We start from the raw sequence: 24,507 nt of genomic DNA on the forward strand, positions 1-24,507 counted from the left end.
ATGAGAAAGTAATGTTGCGTTTCATTTCGTTGGCGAAACGCCAGTAAGAGAGCTCGCTATGTAGTTCCTATTACGTTAGAAGGTATACACATAGCATTAACTTTAAAAATAATCTACATCTTAAAAACTCGAGGCAGCCTCTCTGCGCGCGCGATCTTGGAATACGTTAGAGCTCAGGTACATATGCTGTGTTCAGTCAGTGGTCCAGTGAGAATCAGTATGGATTTACGAAGTTATATAAAATTGGAGAAATTATGAAATTTAAGTGGCTATAGGAATCATTCCAACCAAGTGTTTCGCCGATCCTTTGCTTAACCTGATCAGCCATTATGTCTTTTGTAAGTATATTTAATATTTCACATAAGCGTGATGTAGTACACGTGCATGCATATGTATTTTATGGATGAGACCCGAATGTTTTACATGCAATTAAAACGGAGTTATTAAAATCTCTGGTTGAGAACGGTTCTGTTGATAGTTTCATTAGAAATTTGGCCCGGCGTTGTACTGAGGGAGGAATGTACGTGTGCGCACGAGACAACAGGTGCAGCCATTGCCACACAATGTACGTGTATACTATTCTTGCAAAATACAAACACATAGCAAAAATTAAATCTTGAATTATGATCACCGTCATCATTTCATCGGAGACTGTTGATTCCAGTTAAATCGGTAATATAATATTGTACCGTGTTCGTTGTCATGCTGTACCCCTGGTAACCAAGGTGACGGTTGCTTGGTTACACGCTCTCTTCCGGTGTCGGATTGTTTATTGGGAAGCTGAGAAACGGGCTGGTCTGTGCTGTCGTGGTTGTGTCTGCTCTGGATGACATGCGAGGGTTCTCCCGTAAGTTGTTTAGTGAGGTAGTCAACAACTACTACAAAGAAACCCTGGCTTAAAATAACCCTGACGGGTCACGGGGCGACAAAACCAACTAACAACGTCCTCTCGAGAGCAAATCAAGACTTTGATGTACGTTTCATGTGGTCTAGGTCTTTAATTCATTTTAAACAGTTTTGAGTTGAAGAACAGGTTTATTTACGTTTTGATGAATTTAAAATGACGATTCTCATCAGTTTATACAGCTGGTACATTGTACAATTGTCGGTTTCATCTTTTAGTAGAAAGATAAACTTTTGGCGGTCTTACCTAAGTAGTGAACAGTCCATTGTCTCACTATGTTGTCGCTATGGAGGTGCCCAGATCATCAATGTTAGATTCGGTGTGGGAATGCTGGTATTTGGGTAAGGGAGGGTCCCATATATCAGACTTAGTGTTGTTAACATATAGCACAAACATTACACACACGTGTTAAAATTTGCTATACTGTAGGGGATGTGTATGTAATTCTTGGTATTCGACTTGTCTATAAACGCCACAGCCAGGTATGTGATGTAGGCGTTGTTACTGTTTTTCACTTTATATTCGCGGGAACGTTTTTTTCGCGAACTACTTATTAAAGTTTTGTATTATTTTATGCGGTGTTATGTTCCTGTATTATGTATGGTTTAATATAAGTTTACGGATTGAATACTGACACATCTCGACAATGTTAATCATTGCCGGATTCGTTAGAGGCGATCTTCATATTTTTTTTTTCGGAACAGCTCTGCTTTCTAAAGTTTAGCCTTGGAACTGGGCATTCGTCTGGTTGGTGAAGGTGTCCCGACACTTTATCACTAGCCCTCTACCTCTAGGTTGCGAGTTTAAACCCCGCGTGGGGCAGTTGTCAGGTACTGACCGTAGGCCGGTGGTTTTCCTCCGGGTACCCCGGCTTTCCTCCACCTCCAAAACCTGGTATGTCCTTAAATGACCATGGCTGTTAATAGGACGTTAAACCAAATAAACCAAACCATAATGAGGAGAAAGTTCATGATCGTATGTCATAATTTACCAACAAATGGTTATAAAGCATCGGTTATGTGAAATAAAAGAAACAAAAAATAAAACCAAACAATAAAACAAAACAATTTCAGCAAACAAACAAATAATATGTAAATAAATAAATACAACAAAAATCGTGGTATCGACAGTCTTTTGCTGTAGTTAAAGATTTACTCAAAGCAAATTTCTCAATATGGATAATGACATGGGATTTAGTTTTGAATACCCTATTTCGATTGCTTCTGATTGTTATGATCAGCCCAAGGCCCTGTGCAATTTTGTGTGTTATTACAAATTGTTCCTATTCAAAATCAATGGTTACTAATACTATAGTCCCTGTGTTCAAGACAAGGCGTAATAAAAAGGGAGATCACTTTTGAAATATGGATCCATATATTTGTCCTCGAACAAGTAAAGATGTGGACACAGGGACATTTGTAGCAGACTACAGAAAGACTGCGTGGCCATGGGGATTTTTTTGTTAAGCAAATAACTCCTGTATTATGATATGCATAAGAAATGAAAAAAAAGTACACTATGTTTGGTATATTCATTATGAAAAAGTACATACAGGCTCACATTTGATAAAACTAAAATAAATAAATTGGTTCCGGATTTTAAATTATCCGGATTTTCCGACGGTGTGTTTACAAATACATACACTTTAATATAGGTAATATGTAGGGTTAACTGGCTATGTTTACATATCTAAAACATGTGCCTTATCTTTCAGAATTGGGCATTTTTACTGTACACTGCTACCCATAGCAAACATTCTCAACCCATGATCCATACAGGTTACATGGGTATGTCATTGGCGTTAGACTCGAACCTGTGCCAAGTCCCTGTGCACATTAACACAATTTTACATTTCTTAGTAAGAAATGTAGAAGGGAAGACATGAAAAAACGTATGATAAATGGATGTACGTTTTCTGTTACAATGTATAGGCCGTTTGTTTACTGACGAGCAGAGGATACTTTGATGGATCCCGATACCTATATACACCTGTTCCTGTACTGTAACCCTGCCGTTAACAGTTCCTCGCGCGCTTAATCTCACGGACGTTTAAAGTGTTACGGCGCTCATAGATATAGGCTCTATATAGGTCAATTACCACGTGCACTTCGAATGTGAAAAATGGCATATTTAAGCTATTCGTCAAAAATATCTTTCAGAGTGTTTATGTAAAAGGATGAAATATGAAATATGCGTTTTGGCAGCTCCGAGATTTAATATTTTGTAAACTATACACATGTCTATATACATTATTTGATTTTGTTATTGTTGAATGTTTCCAATTGTTTCGTATTATCACTGTATGTTGATAAACCCTTACCAAACAAGATGACAATTTATCAGACCGTAATTATCTCATAACTCATAATTGTGTAGTGATATAAAGACAAATGTTCGTGACGTCATCACTAACTCACGTCGTTTTGTCTGACGTCACTATATTAAGTGTATTTTTGACGTCACGAGAATCCGTGGACCCGGAATAAAGAAATACCTATTGATCAATGTATCATGCACCAATTTATATAGTTATGCCGTATAAAAGGTTAATATTACCAAGGAAGAATAGACAGATACAAATGTTGAAATCAAATTGACCACTGTGTTTATGTCCACGAACTATATTTTGTCGCCAGAACCGTCGCCAGTAGTCGTGACGTCACAGAACGGTCCCATTGTAAGCGTAAAATTTGACTGCGGAATGCTATTACACAATGACTATAAGATAAACTTAAATTTAAAAGGGAAATATTTGTATCAAACTGTCTTCTTTAGAAAGTTATGGTCGTATAATTCTCACAGATTTAATTTGTCTGCAAGTCTGTGAGAATTATAGGACCACAAATTTCCAAAGAAGACGTTTAAGTACTAAAATTATAAAACGTGTTATTTGCATATTTTGTAATATATCTGAAAGATCCAACAATGAATGGTCTAGTAATGTATTTAAAGTACAATTCAATTCAATTAAACTCAAATGTTTCTTGCACAATTGTAATTACACACGTAATTTGTCGACAATATATCTACAAACATACATAAAGGTTCCACAAAATAGATAATTAGATTTTACTTGATGTAATCTCACTCTCCTTAGTTAGCAGATGACAAAGAAGTAATGATTATTTTCATCTTCTGACATATTTAATTTCATTCTATCGAGATTCATTTCAATAACATATCTATACCTCTGTGTTTGTTTATTCCGCGTCTATTGTATTCCATGTGTTTTCTGCAATTGAATATATTTTCATCGACAACAAATTGTCTATAGCCCCCTTCGAGATGAGCATTTCTCTAAGTAAAGGTACAATCAAGAAATCTCCAATAAAGGGATGGGATTTTTAAGTGTCACATCCGTAGCCCGAAAAGACGAAAATTAAATACCTTAAGTCTCGCCCTTTCGTCTTTTCGGGGTGGAAAGACGAAATTTAAGGTTGGTTGATTTTCGTCCATTCGGGGCGAAAACACGAAAGAACGAGAATTAAGACTTTTATTTTTCGACATTTCGGGTACAAATCAGCCACCGAAGTTACTAGAGAGAAAAACAGATGTACGACTATAATTTGATAGACAAATCAGATATAAGAAGCATCTATTACGAAACTTAATTTTACAGCACTTGTCTTGTTTACTGGATAACGCAAGGTCGTTTAACGGGAAAATCTATACAGGTATAACACTAATCATGTGACATACTGTGTCTACACGTGAATCCGTATCAGTGTTTTGTCTATAGGAGCTTCTGTTTCGGGTTTTATGTTTCTCTTACATCAACTCTTGATATACCTACGGCGATAACCCGCCTATTTACGCTGATATGAATTTATCTCGGCTCAGTTATTTAATGTTTTGGAATATATACACAAATTTATATTTGTTAAACGGTCAGATACTGTACTAAAAGGTACAAGCACGTGCATATATTTAAGGTCTTTGGGGCTCACGAGGGGGAGTGAATTCAGTTTTCGGTAGTGATCGGATAGGATACCGTTACATGATTAGCGATCTTATTCAATGTTAAAACACAAAGTGTGGAAGAAGATTTCTTTAATCAACCATGCAATCATTACTGTTTTTAAATGTGGATATTGGAAGACAAATGCGCTGTGACATAGAGTCGTCCCCCGTATATACCGTCACCTTCTGTGGGGTGTAGATTTTGGCGATACAACGGGGGACGGTATAGCGAGGTTCTACGGTACATATATGTGCTATTGAATTCGTCAGTACCAACGACGCCAGAATGCTTGGATTTCACAATGGTAATAGATGACTCATGGTCTTATTGCGTTCATAGAAATATATTTACATTCAGTATGCACGAAGGCGTTTGCAAACGTATATTCATCCGGCAAACACGAATGATTAATATCAGTTGATATAACTGTTTTGCATTTGTTTCAGAAATATCTTTTAAATTGCTATTGTGAAATGTTTAAAAGTCAGTGAATACTTGAGCAAAAAATCCCTAAAATGTAACAAGTGTGGTTGTATTTCTGACATAATCAACATTCAATGTAAACAATGTAAAATTAATTAGGTACACGTAACGCTGAAACTGCTACGTGTAACATGTACAACTCAAGGATATCTAGATACTGTCCTTGGCTACAGAGGCTGAGCGACAAAGGCCGTAAAAACTTAACACAAAATCAATATTAGCCATGGAAACAAAAGGTCTTTTTATTAACTATCGCATGCTTTTGTTTTAGAAATTGAAATTTTACATAAAAAAAACTAAATTGAATGACAACGCTAATGAAATTTTATTAGAATTGTTTTGCGATACAAACATGCTTTCAATACAGTTTGCACATTGATGTTCAAGATCACATGCACGCTTTATTTTTGTACATTGACCTCGTTTTAAAATGTTAAAGTACGAAATGACCTCAGTAGCAGGATTTGATAACATCTCTACACGCGAATTTGTCAATATTGTATACGTTAGCTGCTACATATCTAGATTTTTCAGGGCGTATTTTCCAGGACAAAGCTATCTTCAAACACAAACTTTACAAGGCTTAAATTATATATCCCCACATGGAGACGTTATCACTCGACAAAAAAGAAGAAAAAAACAATGCAATCGAATTCATCAGCTAGATGAAATCACATTTCAAAATTATCAACATGGAATTTTATTTGGATAAACGTTATGGCTTTACCGAAATTGATGATTAATTGGCATGATAACATATCTATATACAATTTACATGGTATTCCATTCATTTGATGTATTTTATTGATTTTTGTTACAATTGATAACTAGTGCCACTCTTGTACATACACATGTACAGAAACACCAGGCAAATTAAAACACATTTTCGTTCCTGCAATGAAACACTCAATTTCGGTTACATCTAAACCGACATGCATAGAACGGCGATAGCTATGAAGACATTAGCTTTCTCGAATTTGATCGGGGCTACAGTGGCCTCCTAGAGTACTAACGTAAATGTTTATCTCAGAGAACATGAAAGTACATGAAAGTACATAAAAGCATGAATGTCTGTATGCCCAAATTCATTCAAATACAAATTAATGTTTAACTGTTGTGTATTGTCTCGGCCAATGAAAAGTAATGGCGGCCATCTTGAACCTCACTTTTTCAACATAAAATATGTCCATGTTAATCACTAAAACAAAGTCTAATGCGAGCCGGGCGAATAGAAGTTATCATTGATTTTAAAAACAGAAATATTGAATATAAACCTTTTGGTATGAGACCTCCCGCGTGGGAGGAAAATCTGGTACATCGCCATACCGCTCATAACATATGATCTCGGCGACTTATCCATCAAAAGCAAAAAGCCAATGTATTATGACGGGAACATCCATTGGCCTTGTCTAACATTACCTGATAGTGCTTTGGTCGGTGGATGACCGCCACGGGAGTATACCGAGAACTGATGATAAAACTAATAGCCACAACAGATAGCCGATACATTGGTTGAAAGGAAGACTCTTTCCGGAATTAAACCTTCATAATTACCCCGGATGTTCCCTAGGGACTCATACAGTATACATTGTATATATATATATATATATATATATACAATTGGTCGGAAAGCATATATACATGTACATGTATATAATATACGTTTCATGAAAGTAGAAATCGAGTTTTATGAAAAAGCACTCTAATTTAGTCAATACAGTTGAAACCCTATTAAGTTTCGGAATCGTAAATTTGGGTTAACGTATCTCAAGTGTCAGATAAACCCTGTTTTACGACTAGAGCGACTGTTCTGCACGGGGACGGAAGTGACGTTATAAATCTAGCACACGTAAGGGTGTGGATAACAACTTGAATTCACCTATGCTAAAAATATATGTTAGTTTCGTCATTTGAATAAAATTTTCTAAATTTTATCTTTGCAGTTATTCAGAGAAAAATGTGAATATATTTTTTTCTTTGACAATTTTAATGATACTTTATGTACTTCAAACACAGTTCATTTCTGGGACGACTGTATCGCCTGTTGTCAGTATCATGTGACCGGCTGGGGTATACCGTTGTGTGTCTTCGGTAGTATTTTTCAGTGAGGTAGCACTATAAAGTCGGCATGAGTTCGACAACAAGTCAAACACAAACATACCACCATCTCCCAACCCACATACAAATTCATCAAAAGCATCCATCTTGCATACAGTGGAGCCGTTCTTAAATGACTTGATTTGATTGGATTTAGGACAATACAAAGCAAAACAAAACTAATTTCTGTTTCCGAAAGAAGAAAATTACCGAAATATAGGGTGATAGAAATGTAAAATGAAGATAATATGGATAAATTCGGTGGGGATCAATTTCCATCCGCTTAAATTTATTGTGGCAATTAAATATAAGCCATCTGAAAAAAAAACCCAACAATTTTGATAGGGAATGATCAAATTCAATTTTCTTATGTTTTAAAAAAAGTTTTAATTGTAATTGTAGCCCCGTATATGATTTCGTCATGAATATTCTGATAGAATTGGTATTGGCGTTAAGGAAATGTCTTCATAATTTTTTTTCTAGTTTTTTTTTTTTTTTTTTACATCGTATGAACATTGAGTCAAAGACACAAAAGATTAGTCAATATCGGCCGCTTAACAGGATTTACTTACTGACAGGGAGATATCGCCCTGATGTTCCGTGTTAAGCATGACGAAATTTCCCGTTTCCACTTCTCCATAGTAACTTCACGGCTTTCACAACATGTGAATGATAATTGTTGAAGGAACGCATTCATTTGTCGCTTTATCGGACAATGTAACACGTTTAAATCAATGGTACTTTACAATTGCAGCTACTGTATTAAGACGTTAGTCCCTGACATGTGACACAACCTGCCAATCACCTTTGTCGGAAATCCACGAGACTCTGCTCTATCGGGTAGAGCAAGTCTCGTGTGTTTCCGACGATGATGTGTAGGCCTAAGATTCGAGCTTCCCTTTCCTTGGTACATTAGTAGGTTGGTGTCACTCGGTATGAATATCATCCAAAACAAACACAAAAATATCAATGTCTATTTTGAAAACTCGTATCAGTAATTTGATAGAGGTTTCATGTAAACAAACTAAAAATGTGAAATTCATAAATTTGCTTAAGCTCAGTTTCCGAAATATTTTTTGAAATGCTTGATGCCTAGCATGAACAAAACTTAGGGTGAAATTTTAACATTGACATAGATATTAAATGCATACCAGTACCTTGTCAAAGAAAAGACCGACCATTGACCCCGACAGAAATTTGTCTAATTTTAGCTATGACGTTCGACCTCGCGGTGTCATCAATGGAAATTTGCTCGGAGTCATTTAGCATTTGTTCTATTAATAAAGAAACACAAACACAATTATTGTTATACTAATATTTCAGATTGCCAAATTTTATATTTTACAAATAAATTACCATATCTATTAGCCGTTCATCAGTTGTAGATAATAAACTTCCCTTCATTACTAACTATATTTTGTCGCGTAGTGATTCGGCTCGCAGAATATATTTGATAATTGAGAGAATTTGAAGGTCAATCAGTTATGAAATAAACATGTTTACCAACGAGTGGCGTTGTATACCATGTTTATCTAATTAGGTAAACATTTTAAATAACCGACACTCGTTGGGAAACTTCAATATCTATACCACAATACGCTGTGTTATTCTACACTATCTTGTTAACCTGGTTACAGTTGGTAATTATGTATCGATATACCACTTTTGGCATATGACCTTCTGGGCTTCTGATTAGTTGATATTTTGAACTTTGACCCGAACTACATTTTTCTCGCGTGCTTCGTGTCACGTGATCTTTTGTTATCGTCATAAAGAATCGTTTCGACGTCAAACCGTAGTGTCCATGATGTGACTTGATCTACAAAATGCTACTTAGATCTAGATCAGTCATGGTGTCGAAAACTGCTACGGTTCCCAACCTTAATATCCATGATCCATTTAACGACTTATCATGCACAGATTCCATCTAGTATTTTGTTATTGATTGCTATGTTGAATCAGAACACAATTACTGATAATTAATTTTTCTTTGTTTTCATGGTAAATACTCAAATGTGATTGGTCGAAAAATTCTTTTCATTCTTCTATGAAAGAAATTTCGAGAATGGCGCGAAAAATGTGACGTCACAATACGACAATTGACGTTGCGTATTGATTTCAGAAAAAGAATCCCATTTAAAACCAGTAAAATTGTACATAAAACATGTTTTAAATTAGAAAATCATTTTCAAAATTAATTATGAGCGTTGAAATTTTGTTTGCAAACTTCTGTAAGAATCCGCTATACGCTACGCGGATTCATACAGTTTGCAAACAAAATTTGTTTCATACCCCGATGAAACTAAAAAAAAAATGACATCAATGCTTAATTGATGACGTGAAGAAAGTCGAGATTCCTTTCGGGGAAAAACGACAGAATGGAAGAATATCTGTCGCACAGGATGCATTTACGGCGGTACATTAACAATAACTACCGTGAGTTTGTCATATAGTCATTTCTGACTAAATAAATTTGAAAATTTTGTTTTACATGTCATGATATCGCCATTCCTTATTTCCATATGACATGCAGTAAACACGTACATGTACATGTATGCATGTAAACTAGGTAACAATCCAACCTCTATCGGCTCATATCATTGCCATGGCGAAGAAGCAGGTCACATGACTCGTGGTTATTAGATATGGTATGGATTTCACCATCGTCAGTCATTTATTAAAACTTATAAAAGAGCAAAATCTCGCGTAACTAACGAGTGTGAAATCAATATACCATATCTAACAATCACTCGTTGTGTAAACTCTATAACTTGCTTTTGACCAATCAGAAGGTCGCTTTCTATTCACCGAAATTAAATCCACTGATCAAATGGGTTTTTTTGGGGTTTTTTGTTTGTTTGGTTTTGCCGTACTTTACAAGATTTATTAATTTTTTAAATGAAATACTCATTAGACAATGCGTTTATTAACACAACTTACCAGTTAACGACGGGAAACGCTGAAATTGCATTGGGAAGTCCATTCAAAATGGCACCTACTTGTTGTGAAGCATTACGTCATACGGACAGATCACAGATCATGTAATACGGATTCCCAAGCTTTCTCGAAGCTTTGCTTTTACATCTTTAAAATGATTGAATAGGAAATTGAATTATGACTGGTCGTTAGATAGAACATACATTTCCCTCGTACGCCAGAATGGAAATGTATTAATCTCATCTGGGAGTTCCATTCCTTATTAGATCTGGGGAAAGTGGAGTTTTGGTAGACTAAATTTTAAGCTTTATTTTACAACAATCGTTGAAAAGCTGAATAAGTTTATATTAATCACGCTTGGGGGGCCCAGGTGGAAGCGCGCGAGTGTTAAATACTGTGGGAGGAAACCGGAATACCCGGAGAAAAACCTCGTTGTCGGACAGATGACCCCATACCTTCCCACGCCCCATCACTATTTAATATCCGTGTGCTCTCAAATGTATGTAAATTTGTTGAAATGCTTGAAAAAAATATAAAGAGTGTATGGGATTGGTTTTGTTCCGCCATGTATAAAATTGGCTGTTTATGTTTGACCCTCTTGTAATACACATGTGTGTGTCTGAGTGATCAATAAAAATCTGAAATCTGAAATCTGGGAATTAACCCCTGCTATAAGAACCACGGAACCGACTGGTTTCCCATAGACGATAATGTTTACGTTTACAACTGTCGTGTTTAAATGGAGTTTTCAACACTGGTCTACTTGCCATAGTTTTGAAGAATGTCATCTCGTAAACCTGTAAATAGAATATTTAAAAAATCTTCCAATTTGAAATTTTTTTAATGGGAGGGGGCACCATCTTGTATTGAATTCGCCAAAAAAATCACACATAAAACTTTGGAAACTTCTCTCACCTGAATATCCAATCAGTAGGCCCCGATGTATTCACCTTCCTATTAAATCTTCTGCCAAAACGGGTAAAATCCAGAATCTTTTTTTTTTTATTTGGTTCTGTGGTCCCTATAGGTAAATGGCGAATGTGTAATCAAAGTGCTAACCAATTATCCTGGTTACTAAGTTCTCAATGTAACAATAACCTAGACGATCATTCGAGATGTACGTATGTTCTACAGAAACGGATATACTACAATGACATTTAAACATTTTGCAGAAACAATAAGACATTTACCTGAACAATGATATTTAACCATACGTAAAACTCCACATTTAACATGTCCCCGTTCAACGTTTAACTGGGAGAGCCTTTCATACAATATGCATTATGCGCATGCGTAAAAAATAAATTACACTTTAAGAATTGATTCAAATTATTAGACCCATCATTCTAAAAAAAACTAGCACAGCTTGCATTTCCTGCAAGCACTAATACATTTCCTGTTCGCAGAAATATGAAGGATTACTTGATATGCACTTCCTCAGTTTTCCAAAGACGAAACAACAGCCTATTACGTTTCAGCGATCCAATCTTTAAGATTTATGGAAAATGACAAAGATACTGACCTTCAACTTTTATATTGGATTCTGAAACTCAAAAATATTATTTACTTTGACATCGTTTAATTATTATTAACATGCTACTGAATATTCTCACTATGTACACCCAGTAGCCAACTGGCAACGCTTCCGTTCTCTTGTCATGAAAGATTTCTGTTCCCAGAAACGAGAACGGTGATACCCCACTCAAGTTCGATTATGGACCATATATTTTTCAGAAGGTATTAGTAACTTGGACTTAACCATTTTTAAGAACCAACACTCAAACTTTAATGTAATCTAAAATAAACATTATAGCTTTAATTAAAGGCACAGCTATATACACTGTATTTTGCGAATGTCAGGAAAATCCAGCAGTTCATATGTTGACAAACATATCCCTAATGGTGCTAGTTTGCCTGGCAGTAACCTGGCGTCTCGAGCTAAACTGTGAATTCTCTTAGAAGAATGGATGGCCAAAGCTGAAATCACTGTTGCTTCATGACAAGACTAATTACCTTCTGTTAACAATTTGTGAAAAAAATCAAGAGCTCTCAAATCCCAAATGGACAATTATCCAAAGATTATGCCATCAAAAATACGCCAGTCGCTTACGGCAAGGAAAATCATACATAACACCGATCTTGTGGGATTTGACCTTTACTGGAAACAAGATTGATCGGTGGGGGAGCCATTCACGATTCTGAGAAACAAATCAGTTCTATTTATAGATTCTGTTTATTTATAGGAAATATTGAGACAGCCACTATCAGAAACATTTCAGTCCCGGTATCGCCAATATGTTTTTAGAAATCTTAAGAAATGATGTTTTCCTATTACATATTATAAATGGTTTAACAATTATCGCCTATTATATGAAATATATAATATTGTGCTTAGGTTTGTTACATATATATGTTCACAGCGACAAACTCAATGATTCCTATTTTAATCATGTATTTGTGTTAAACAATGCCGCATTTGTAACATTTCCAATATTCGACATATACTTAACCGTTAATTGTTGATATGGTAATATTTGCGGGGATTTTAATTCCCCTATTTGTTGTCATTGTATACAGCCAATGTTTTCTTCTTTTTTACAAACAAATGTGTAGAAGTATTTACTGCAAGTATCTACATGACGTGGTTGAGCGAAATTCAATACCCGTAAAAATTAGGTACGACAGTCACCGTGAAATATCAGCCCCTTCATTTTTTTTCTTCTTGTTTTTTTCTTCTGTTTTTACAACTCCTTTACAGTATCAGCATTGATCAACGAGGACACAATACAAACAAAACACAGATTGACCGAACACCATTAACAGAATGTTAAGAAAAGTAAGGTTTCGGAAGGGGAAGCATGAACATCTTGCATCAAAACCTAGGTAAAATCCGGGTAATGTTCTCAAAGTGAGAAACAGGGTGCTGACAATGGAATCATCATGCATATCAACGAATACCGAACACGCAAAGCTTCAGATCGCACAAGGAAACATAATACTTCCCGATGAGATTATAGTATTGATGTCTGTCACAACAGTAATTATATTAGGAGGAATTAGTTGGATATCGAATCAAAGAGGGCATAAACACACCTAAGGTTGAAGAGGGTTGTTAACTTACTTTTGATGAAGAAGTAAAATTGGGCTATTTCAACACTGATTATGAAAACAAGCTAAAGAACATAAGGCAACCAATGTCCTCGCGAAAATCTCAGTGATAAATGGTAGTGACATATCCATGCATTCGTTTACCTAAATACAGTCAAATATACTTTACAGGTTTAGGTTTGGTTTGGTTCTGTTTAGTATTGTTAAATATTTAAGGGTTAACTGTAATATTTGTTTTACGTTATTGAGCAATAACACAAAAAACTGGGGTGTACTCTGAATAAACCGCGAAGCGGTTTATGAAAAGAGTACACCCCAGTTTTTTGTGTTATTGCTCAATAACGTAAAAAAAATATTACAGTTAACCCTTATAATTTAATTAACAACGATAAGAAATATTTTCATTAAGTTTAACATGTTTATTTTGCTCCAGATATTTAAAAACGCATCAATAAATACAAAATCCCGTGAACAAAGATTACTCCGCTGACGTCACAGTTTTTTTTTTTTTTTATGTTATGAGATGATAACACAATTTTTTGAGCCAATGAAAATGCTTGTTACAAGCAAAATTAAATTATAGCGAAAATAAATCACCCACGAATATAACAAACTGTACAGTTTCGTTAACGTCCTATTAAGGGTCATCTATAGAGCAGAATTATGTTGAATTTCAAACATGAATAAATATCTCAAGATTAGTCATGCAATATACCAAATGTTTGCTTGGACATGTAGTTTCTTGCAATCAGCAATAATTTGCTTTAGATGCTATCAGTTTCTCCTACAGAGTTACTTTGTGGTAAAATGCATAGCATAATTCTAGGTCACGGAAATGGCCAAACCTGGAAAATAGCCAAGCTGTTATGCTCAAAAGTGTCTATAGCACAGGGTAGGAACATTTGTTTGACCGGATTTTACTTTATGCACTTATAAAAACTTATTTTGTTTTGACCTTGAAATGCAAATGGCGACTGCCAATACTGTCATACAAATATGGCATATAGGGAGGTAATTCAAGAAATACAATCCTCATATATCATACTTTTATGACATCTGATCATAGTAAGAAGGACCTTTTAAGCCAAATTGCTAAACTGGTGAGTTTGTGGCCTTTTTCAGAAATAGGCATATTTTACACCAAACTCAACGGTTGAACATTTTTTTTTCTAAAAGCAGTATTCTTGCCATTTCTGGAGTTCGTTATAGCGTCTAATAAGAGCATTTTTGATGTTTGAAATACCTCCTTACCTGTCATATTTGTCATATATCATTCACGACCGCCATTTGCATTTCAAGGTCAAAATAATAACAGTGCTTATACATATAATAAAGTCAATTCTGGTCAAACCAATGGTCCTATTTTGTGCTTTTGACATTTTTGAGATAAACCACATGGCTAGTTTGTGGAATATATGCGATACAAATGAGCTAATTATGTCCCCCTGATACTTGCATTTTTCGCATGTTTTGTTAAAATTAACAGCATGACAAATAACATGTCAACAGCAAGTTCCGCGGTTTGCCATGATACATACTAAAAGTTCTTCCAGTCATTTCTGTTAAATCACACCATAGCAGCAATTAATAGGGTTTTGAAAAATCACTGTTTTGACCGGAGATGCCGGAGATGCCCCTTAACAACTACGAGGGATGATTGATATGTTGTGGACCTCGTATTGAAAGAAGTACTCAAGGATGTTCTTTTTAAGTCCTACTATTCTCTGACTGTGTTGGACCGTGTACCCAAGGACTGGTCTCATTTGGTTAGTTTATATTGACGAGGTAGCACTCTAAAGTAAACAAGACAAGCGGCTTTTGCAAAATGGACAAAATCGATGAAAGAGCTGTGATCCGATATTTGCATAAAAAGGTTTAACATCTAAGGATATACATAATGATATTGTGGTAATACTAGGTAAAGATGCCCCTTCATATGCTAAAGTGAAAATGTGGATGGCGGAATTTAAACGCGGCCGACAGAGTCTTGAGGATGAGCCCAGTCCTAGAAGGCATGTCAAGTGTATAGATACTGAAGGGGATTATATTGAAAAACAATACATTTTTTTTCGGCGAAATTCAAATCCTCCAATATGAGGCTCACAACATATCAATCAGCCCCTCGTATGAGCATTTAACGTGTGTTTTGTTTGTTTGTTGTTGTTGTTGTTGTTGGTTTTTTTTTGGGGGGGGGGGGGGGGGGGGGGGGGGGGGGGAGGTTTAGCGCGGGACTAATGTCGACTTTATACTGCCACAATATACCTCCATAGTAGCATTCTGCCATACGTGCCCAGCAAGCCTTCTCATCATACATTGCACCGACAAAGGGCGGGCCAGTAGTCCCACAGGAGTAGCAACTATCATGTTTAGTGACGTTGTCATGTCTAGATCAGGGTAAATTACAGGAGCGAAAGCATACCTAAAGGCCAAAAGTGAGGCAGCGTCAAGGGAGACTTTAAGGAAGAAGAAATTGTTCTGCTTTAAAGACCATATCTATGCACATTGTAACTGAAGTCTGTCTATAAATGCTATTTGTTAGAGGTCGTTGTGGTAAGAGTGGTTAAGGTGACCCGACACATTATCACTAGCCCCCCCCCCCCCCCCCTCTCCAAACCCACCCACCCACCCACCTCTGGGTTGCGAGTTCGAAACCTACGTGGGGCAATTGCCAGGTACTGACCATAGGCCGTTGGCTTTTCTGTTTACTCGGGCTTTCCTCCACCTCCAAAACCTGTCACGTCCTTAAATGACCCTGGCTGTTAATAGGACGTTAAACAAAACAAACCAATGCTATTTGTTATGGCTCCCAAAGTTACACAGTCCATAGTAATGGAACCTCAATATGAAGACAACCGTCCAATAAGCACCACTTTTCTCTACTCCCTAAATGACCTTTAGAGACAGGTTTGACTATAGAGAGGGACCCTATCTGCTGACTAGGTGATGTTATTAGTTTGGTGTTGTATTTACAAGATAAATATTGATATAGTAATCTGAATACTCTGGTGGCTCGTTAGGGCCAAGTATCAAATCTCGCATTCTTGCTCTCCCGACCTTTGAAAATGCGAAAACGCGACGGCGTAGGAGCGAAAACGCGAGAATGCGAAAGAGCGAAAACGCGAGAATTCGTAAACACGAAATTAATCTCGTATAATTGCCGTCTTTAACCGTAGATCGAAAACGCGAGATTATGCCTAAGTGGCCGTCCTCGCACGCGTATGTAAGTCCGCTTATACAGTCCGTTAGCTATATATTGATATACTTGTTTTTACGCGTGGGAGCGAGAGTGCGAACGCGTTTTAGCTCTTTCGCATTCTAGCGTTTTCGCCCCCTCGCCGTCACGTTTTCGCATTCTCGCGTTTTCGAACTAAGGTCGAGAGAGTGAGAATGTGAGATTTGATATTTGGCCTTAACGAGCCGTCATATAATACAGAAATGTACATTTAAAGAAATATCGAAGGAATATTCTGAAGAACATTTCAAAGCGACAACTTATATTATCTGAGCGTTGAAGGCATGATGCTATGTTGTTTACTTTCACAAAAACGTCGAAAATTCTGCTGTGCACTAAATTTTGAGTGCGCAAAATAATTACATTACCAGTAAAAAAAATAATAAAAAAGACATAATTGAATCCATGCCAATGCGTATCAGATAAGAGCATGCTAATTTTGCATGTACACTAAAAAAAAAAAAACACTGCACATGTTTCACAAGAAGCCTAGGTATTCCGTCTCACTGTTATATTGTTTACAAAGATAACAAATTATTTGTGTTGATTTAACTATTGACACTTCTTCATACAACTTATATAATAAAACGCCACTCTCCAATCCGTCATATCTTCCTGTGTATACCCCATTTCCGGGTAATGAATTAATTTCCTGTAATTACAGAGAAAGCTGTAGACAATTAAATATTTTATAACACAGAGTTTCCAGTTAATTACGGCGTTTCATTAGTAGTAATTGTAATTTGTGTCGACATCAGGCGTAATGTGATGGCATTTTGACAATTCTATTTTTACTGCCAATAAGTTTATGTGAGAATGTCTACAAACTCCAAGCCACAATCTAGTATCGAGTACCACCGCCAGCTTAGGAAACCTATATATATATATAAACCTTCAATATATGTTATTTCTATTCATCTTGAAATATTAAAATGTTCTTTTGTGACACATTAAATGATGCCGATTTCATTCATTGTTTACCGTAAACTGCTACAGGCAAGCTCGCAACTTGATATTTGAATTCATGAGCAAAAACTGATATCGATTTAGAATAAATCCCATATCAAATTCAATGAACACTAACGAATGTTCTACCATAGAAAAAATGAGGACCATGCGTTCCAGCAGAGGATCCGCCTACTGCTAAATCGTTTATAGGTACAATGCAATGTTTCATATTAAGCAAACGAAACTGACAGGCCATTTGCTATCAGGCGCTGTTTTTACTGTTGGCAATGACACGGAGTTAGCCATTTGTTGTTTAACTGGAAAGGTACCGATTTTATTTGTTTTACATTGCTATTTTTGGCGATACACAGGCAAAATTCCTTCACTTAAAATTCACATGAAAATTTTCACGTGAATTTCACGTAAAAGGGACAAAAAAGTGAAATTCATATGAAAATAATTCGCGTGAATTTCACGTGAAGGAATTTTGCCTGTGTATATTACCGTAGCAAGTCGGGATTTATCTTGAAAAAGGTTGAAATTAGAATATAATCTTTTTGATTATATATTCATATATAATTTTGCCGCCAATCATTCAAGCTGAATAAGCCGGTATGTATTTAAACACTGAATTAATATACAAAGGGCTCGTGATAGAAGCCATATTAAAGCCTGTTTCTACAATAGACGATAAATGTTTCTAATTTGGTCAGAGCTTTACAAAAGTGTTCCAAATGAAATAACACATACGCAATATCTAGTAAAAACGAATTATCGTTAAAGTAAAGTAATGAATCATTTGTGAGATGTTTACAGTCGAAGCCTTTAATCGTTTATTTTTGTGATAAGGAAAATGCAATAAATGTCTTTAGAACTATTGTCAGTGGCATCCATTGATAAGATTCAGAACGGCAAATGTCCAAACGACACCTAGATATAAATTTCAATGGAAATTCCCAGGCCTTGTAGTTAAACGACTGACAGTTCTCATAATATTCAGATTCCAAAAATACACTGACATTAACTCCGGTCTCGACAATGCTGTTCTTTTATTATGAAAGCTAACGTTTTCATTTTGTAGACGTATCTTTTTAAGAATGGCCGAATCACCAAAGTGTTGGTTACTAAAATTCGATTATATCATATACTGTACTACGTGTTCTTGAAGATAGAAACCTATTTCAATTTAAACATATCCAGAAATAGATTTGATTCTGTTTAGTAGTGTAAATATGTTAAATTTCGTAGGGTAAATATTTCGCGGCTGTCCTAGTGGGAACTATTTTGCAAGTACTAATTTACGCGTGACACCGACTTTTAAACAATCTGCAGTAAATAGCTATATTCTTTGGGGATTTATTTTCGCGCTTAATTCAATGGTCGCGAATGTAGTGAAAAACAAATATTACGCGAATATTACCAACATATTAATTAACGCATTATCGGCAGCTATGGCCATTGAAGGAACCTCCCATATGTTCGAGGTACATGCGTGTGGTGTATTGTTGTGTTTTGGGAGGCTGCGGTATGTTCGTTTTTGTCTCTTTGTGATAGCACGGAACTGCAGAAACATTATAGTGCTACCTCACTGAAACATACTGCCAAAGACACCCAGCAGAATACCCCAACCGGTCACATTATACTGACAAAGGGCGAGCTAGTCGTCATACTCCTGAAATCCTGAGCGCTAAGCGGGAGCTGCAACAACCAGTTTAATAGACTCCTCAGGTATGTCCGGGTCAGGGGTCAGAATCAAAACCTTGCTCACAGGAGCGAACGGTCAACTATATGCCAAAGGCAAGGCATTGTCACTTTCATCAACCGTTTAGAAATGTTTCAAAGCAATTTTTTAAAGATTTTTGTTTTTTAAAGCAAATATAAGTTTTGATGCCAATGTTATACACATGTTTATAAACATTCTAATTTAGCAAGTCTCGAATGTCGATGGAAATACTTAGACACTGTTTCCATGTCAAATGTGTCCATAGCCTCTTTGACAGCTCTTACGTGGTAAATTCTGTGTCTTACCATGTACCTAGTTGACATCTTAGGAATAGTGCAAAATCCTTATTTTGCAACTCATTTAGCAGACTTAATGTTCGTAAACTAGGCCTTTCATAAGAAGCCAAAATACTTTAATGTTATCATGGACACTTACAATGTAGACTCTATGTGCCATTCACTGTCAACTTTGAGCAGCTGAAAGAAGTACTGTTTTAGGCAATTGTTTCTATCTATTTTATGTTGTTATTGCCTCTATCTTTGTGGTTGTATTATAATTCATCTATATGTTGTTATCAATTCTATTATGAAACCTTAGGGTCTGTCGAATTGAAATATATTGAAATTGTCAAGGGGGAGAAATACACGACTGGAACATCATCCGACAGCCCCCGTATACAAGCGTGCTGCTTAGAGTATAGAAATTATATTTAGCTTCTAGGAAGCTGTAATTGTCTGTAAAAGGGTTTTCAAATGATAGGTAATACGTATCTTGTCATAAATTTCTTTGTTCCATAAATAACGATTTCGCAGCACAGGCAAATATACTACTCGATGTGTCAATATGCATGCTGTGCATTTCATCCTTTTTAAAGAAACAGATCTGTATTAGGTAGCATTGTACATAATATGAGTGTTCAGATTTGCCAGTCTCTAATTGATATGGTCTTGGACCAAATTAATACATCTGTATTCTACATTACGCTCATTCCTATCTGTGGAATAAGCAATGTCCTAATACGACTGTTACACTATGTTTAAAGTACTTAAATGTAAAAGAAAGCTAGAAGTTTGATAAGGCTTGTTTGATTTACTAGGGAAGTATGTAATGAATAGTTGGTATACATATATCAAGGTATTACTGTAACCCAATCTGTTTTCGTGTGTGCTTAATTTTCGCGTATTTCGCGGGCGATTAAAAATTCCGAAAAATAATCGTCGATAAATTGTTTCAATCAAAGGTACACTAGGCCTTAAATGACACTACATCGCGGAGTTTTATCGCCGTGAAAAAATCGTTGGGCACGAAAACGCGAAATTAAGACACCGCAAAAAAGTTGGTTTACAGTATGATGTAAATAGAGGTTACACAACGAGTGGTTGTTGGATATGGAATTTATTTCACACGAGTAAGTTATTTTTTAAAAGTTACAAAAGACACGAGCTTTAGCGAGTGTTTTTTGCAACTTTTAAAAAATAACTTACGAGTGTGAAATAAATTCCATATCCAACAATTTCGAGTCGTGTGACCTGTTTCTACCACAATAATATCGGCTTGAATCAAAGGGAAACGTGGCCAAGTATTATTTCGCGTATGCAAATAAAGTGTACCGGTGACGTCCGGAACCCGGTGATGTGACGTCATTAGATTATTGATGACGTCAATAACAATTGCAGCTTGGGTCAAAGTTCACCGTGTTAGCCAATCGAAATGCGTACAGAGTTTATACCACGTGTGGTATAAACAGATTGTTAATCAACGGCTGTAATGATTAACTGATGGTCTGAGAGTTGAATAACACGGGGTATTGTGGTAGAAATTAAATTACACCGGCTGAGTTGAGAGTAAAACTGTTTTGAGGTTTTCTAGCCGATCAACATGTAAGAGAGTGTCTATAGATCACAGAACCAACCCGCGCTATAGTGCCATTTTACTTGCATTATACTGTCAACGAGCGATTTTGTCCTAAATGTAGAGTAACGGGCCACATCAGCATGCTACCTGAATTAACCCGTCATATCATACTGACAGAGGGCGCCCGATGTCCAAACCATCATATTATACTGAAACGGGCGTTCCAAATGTCCTAACCGTCACATTCTACTGACAGAGGGCGTCCAAATGTCCCAACCGTCACATTCTACTGACAAAGGGCGTCCCAATGTCCTAACCGTCACATTATACTGACAAAGGGCGTCCCAATGTCCCAACCGTCACATTCTACTGACAGAGGGCGACCCAATGTCCTAACCGACACTTTATACTGACAGAGGGCGTCCCAATGTCCTAACCGTCACATTATACTGACAGAGGGCGTCCCAATGTCCTAACCGTCACATTCTACTGACAGAGGGCGTCCCAATGTCCTAACCGTCACATTATATTGACAACAGGCGTCCCAATGTCCTAACCGACACTTTATACTGACAGAGGGCGTCCCAATGTCCCAACCGTCACATTCTACTGACAAAGGGCGTCCCAATGTCCTAACCGTCACATTCTACTAACAGAGGGCGTCCCAATGTCCTAACCGTCACATTATACTGACAGAGGGCGTCCCAATGTCCTAACCGTCACATTCTACTGACAGAGGGCGTCCCAATGTCCTAACCGTCACATTCTACTGACAGAGGGCATCCGAATGTCCCAACCGTCACATTCTACTGACAGAGGGTGTCCCAATGTCCTAACCGTCACATTCTACTGACAGAGGGCGTCCCAATGTCCTAACCGTCACATTCTACTGACAGAGGGCGTCCAAATGTCCTAACCGACAGTTTATACTGACAACGGGCGTCCCGATGTCCTTACCGACACTTTATACTGACAGAGGGCGTCCCAATATCCCAACCGTCACATTATACTGACAGAGGGCGTCTCAATGTCCTAACCATCGTATTATACTGGCAACGGGCGTCCCAATGTCCTAACCGTCACATTATACTGACAACTGGCGTCCCAATGTCCTAACCGTCACTTTATACTGACAGAGGGCGTCCCAATGTCCTAACCGTCACATTCTACTGACAGAGGGCGTCCCAATGTCCTAACAATCACATTATACTGACAGAGGGTGTCCCAGTGTCCTAACCGTCACATTATACTGACAGAGGGCGTCCAAATATCCTAACCGTCACATTCCACTGACAGAGAGCGTCCCAATGTCCTTACAATCACATTCTACTTACAACGGGCGTCCAAATGTCCTAACCTTCACATTCTACTGACAACGGGCGTCCAAATGTCCTAACCGTCACATTATACAGACAGAGGGCGTCCCAATGTCCTAACCGTCACATTCCACTGACAGAGGGCGTCCCAATGTCCTAACAATCACATTATACAGACAGAGGGCGTCCCAGTGTCATAACCGTCACATTATACTGACAGAGGGCGTCCCGATGTCCTAACCGTCACATTATACTGACAGAGGGCGTCCCAGTGTCCTAACCGTCACATTATACTGACAGAGGGCGTCCAAATATCCTAACCGTCACAATATACTGACAGAGGGCGTCCCAATGTCCTAACAATCACATTATACTGACAGAGGGCGTCCCAGTGTCATAACCGTCACATTATACTGAAACGGGTATTCCAATGTCCTAACAATCACATTCTACTGACAACGGGCGTCCAAATGTCCAAACTGTCACATTGTTCTGGCAACTGGCGTCCCAATGTCCTGACCGACACGTTATACCGCCAACTGGTATATAATGCTTTCCGGCGAACAAGAAGCAATATGTTAAACAAGAGGATTACGAAATACACACAAAAAAACGCCCATCTAAAACCGATTTGTCGATTCACAAATGTTGATTAATTGTCCCTGGTAAAATCAGAAGGCGAAAATTACCAATAAATGTAATTACGGTCATGAACCATTTCAGTTTAGCCTTTGGAACTTCTCAAAAATATCTCAAAGTAACGACACTCGGTGCGAACATACCCATTAGCGGAAAAAATGAGATTGTGCAGCTTACACTTCGGCAAACATGAGAGAGTATCATTGGTTGTAAAACAGCTACCTGCGTCAAACACACCACAATGATTACGACAGTAGAGCTGGTGATTTGACATACCAGGAAAGCCATTAACATTCCGAGGAAAGGGCTTTTGAACGCCTGCCTAATTGTCTTGTAATTAAGAAAAAGACATTAACATTATTGGACTTACAGGCACAGTAATTTATGTTTAATTTTTAAACAGCTGTAAATAAGAAGGAAGCTCAAGGACATATCCATACGTTCGACAGTAAGGTCATCTTGAAATGTGTAAATTAATTAAAAAAATATTATTTGAAATGCACAAATTATTTGTCATTTCTGAATAATTTTTGGTGATATCGACATACAAATGTATAAGACGTTAGTTAAAGAATTTTGAAAATTTGTGAAAACTTATATGAAGGTTTAGTTTGCATCTATTTTATCTTAAATGAATTCAAAGACAATGCTACATATCAACCAGCTACCATCTCTCAGATAAACATCCTCTACCGGGTGAAGAGGAAATCCCTATAGACAGAATGACGTCATAATTAAAATGTCATGACGTCACGCCGTATTGCATGTATTCAAGGAATGAATTTATTTTTCAACATTCAGAAGGTCATAACAATATTGGCTTCTAATCATATTCTATGAATCGCGTTAGCAATAAAATGTTGAAAAATAAATTCCATTCCTTTTATTTACATTATGATTATTTTTTATTTCATCAGTTAAAGTACCCGATGATAATTAAATATGCATTTTTTCATGATTTTAACTTCGAGTGACATCGGAACTGATGCCAAGTTTATAGGTCTGCCTCACTGAAACATACTGCCGATGAGACAACAAGCAGGACAACCCATCCGGTCACTGGTACTGACAAAAGGTAAACCAGTGTCAAAATGCTGAGCTCTAAGCAGGAGTAGCTACACCGGTATCAACATTTTTGTATTGTCATCCCTATTTTCATATATTAATTTGCTCAATATATTGATAATAGTAAATCATATCAGATTTAAGCTATAAATATTCTATTAATTTCAACTGACATATATACAAAATACGTAAAACGCGAATTCCACAGGGGAGGTTTACTTCAATGTCAAGACTTTGAAG

General features: G+C 36.9%; 1 protein-coding gene across 1 annotated transcript in view; it reads left to right on the plus strand.

Annotated features, from left to right (window-relative positions):
- Nucleotides 1-292: 292 nt before the first annotated feature.
- Nucleotides 293-24,507, plus strand: part of LOC117316410 (calmodulin-beta-like) — a 129,075-nt gene continuing 104,860 nt past the window's right edge. The window contains exon 1 of the mRNA XM_033870968.1: nucleotides 293-338. Coding sequence (XP_033726859.1) covers nucleotides 330-338 — 9 coding nt within the window. The 5' untranslated portion in view covers nucleotides 293-329. The remainder of the gene's footprint in view (nucleotides 339-24,507) is intronic.

This window comes from Pecten maximus, chromosome 18 (assembly GCF_902652985.1).
Source record: "Pecten maximus chromosome 18, xPecMax1.1, whole genome shotgun sequence".
NCBI lineage: Eukaryota > Metazoa > Mollusca > Bivalvia > Pectinida > Pectinidae > Pecten > Pecten maximus.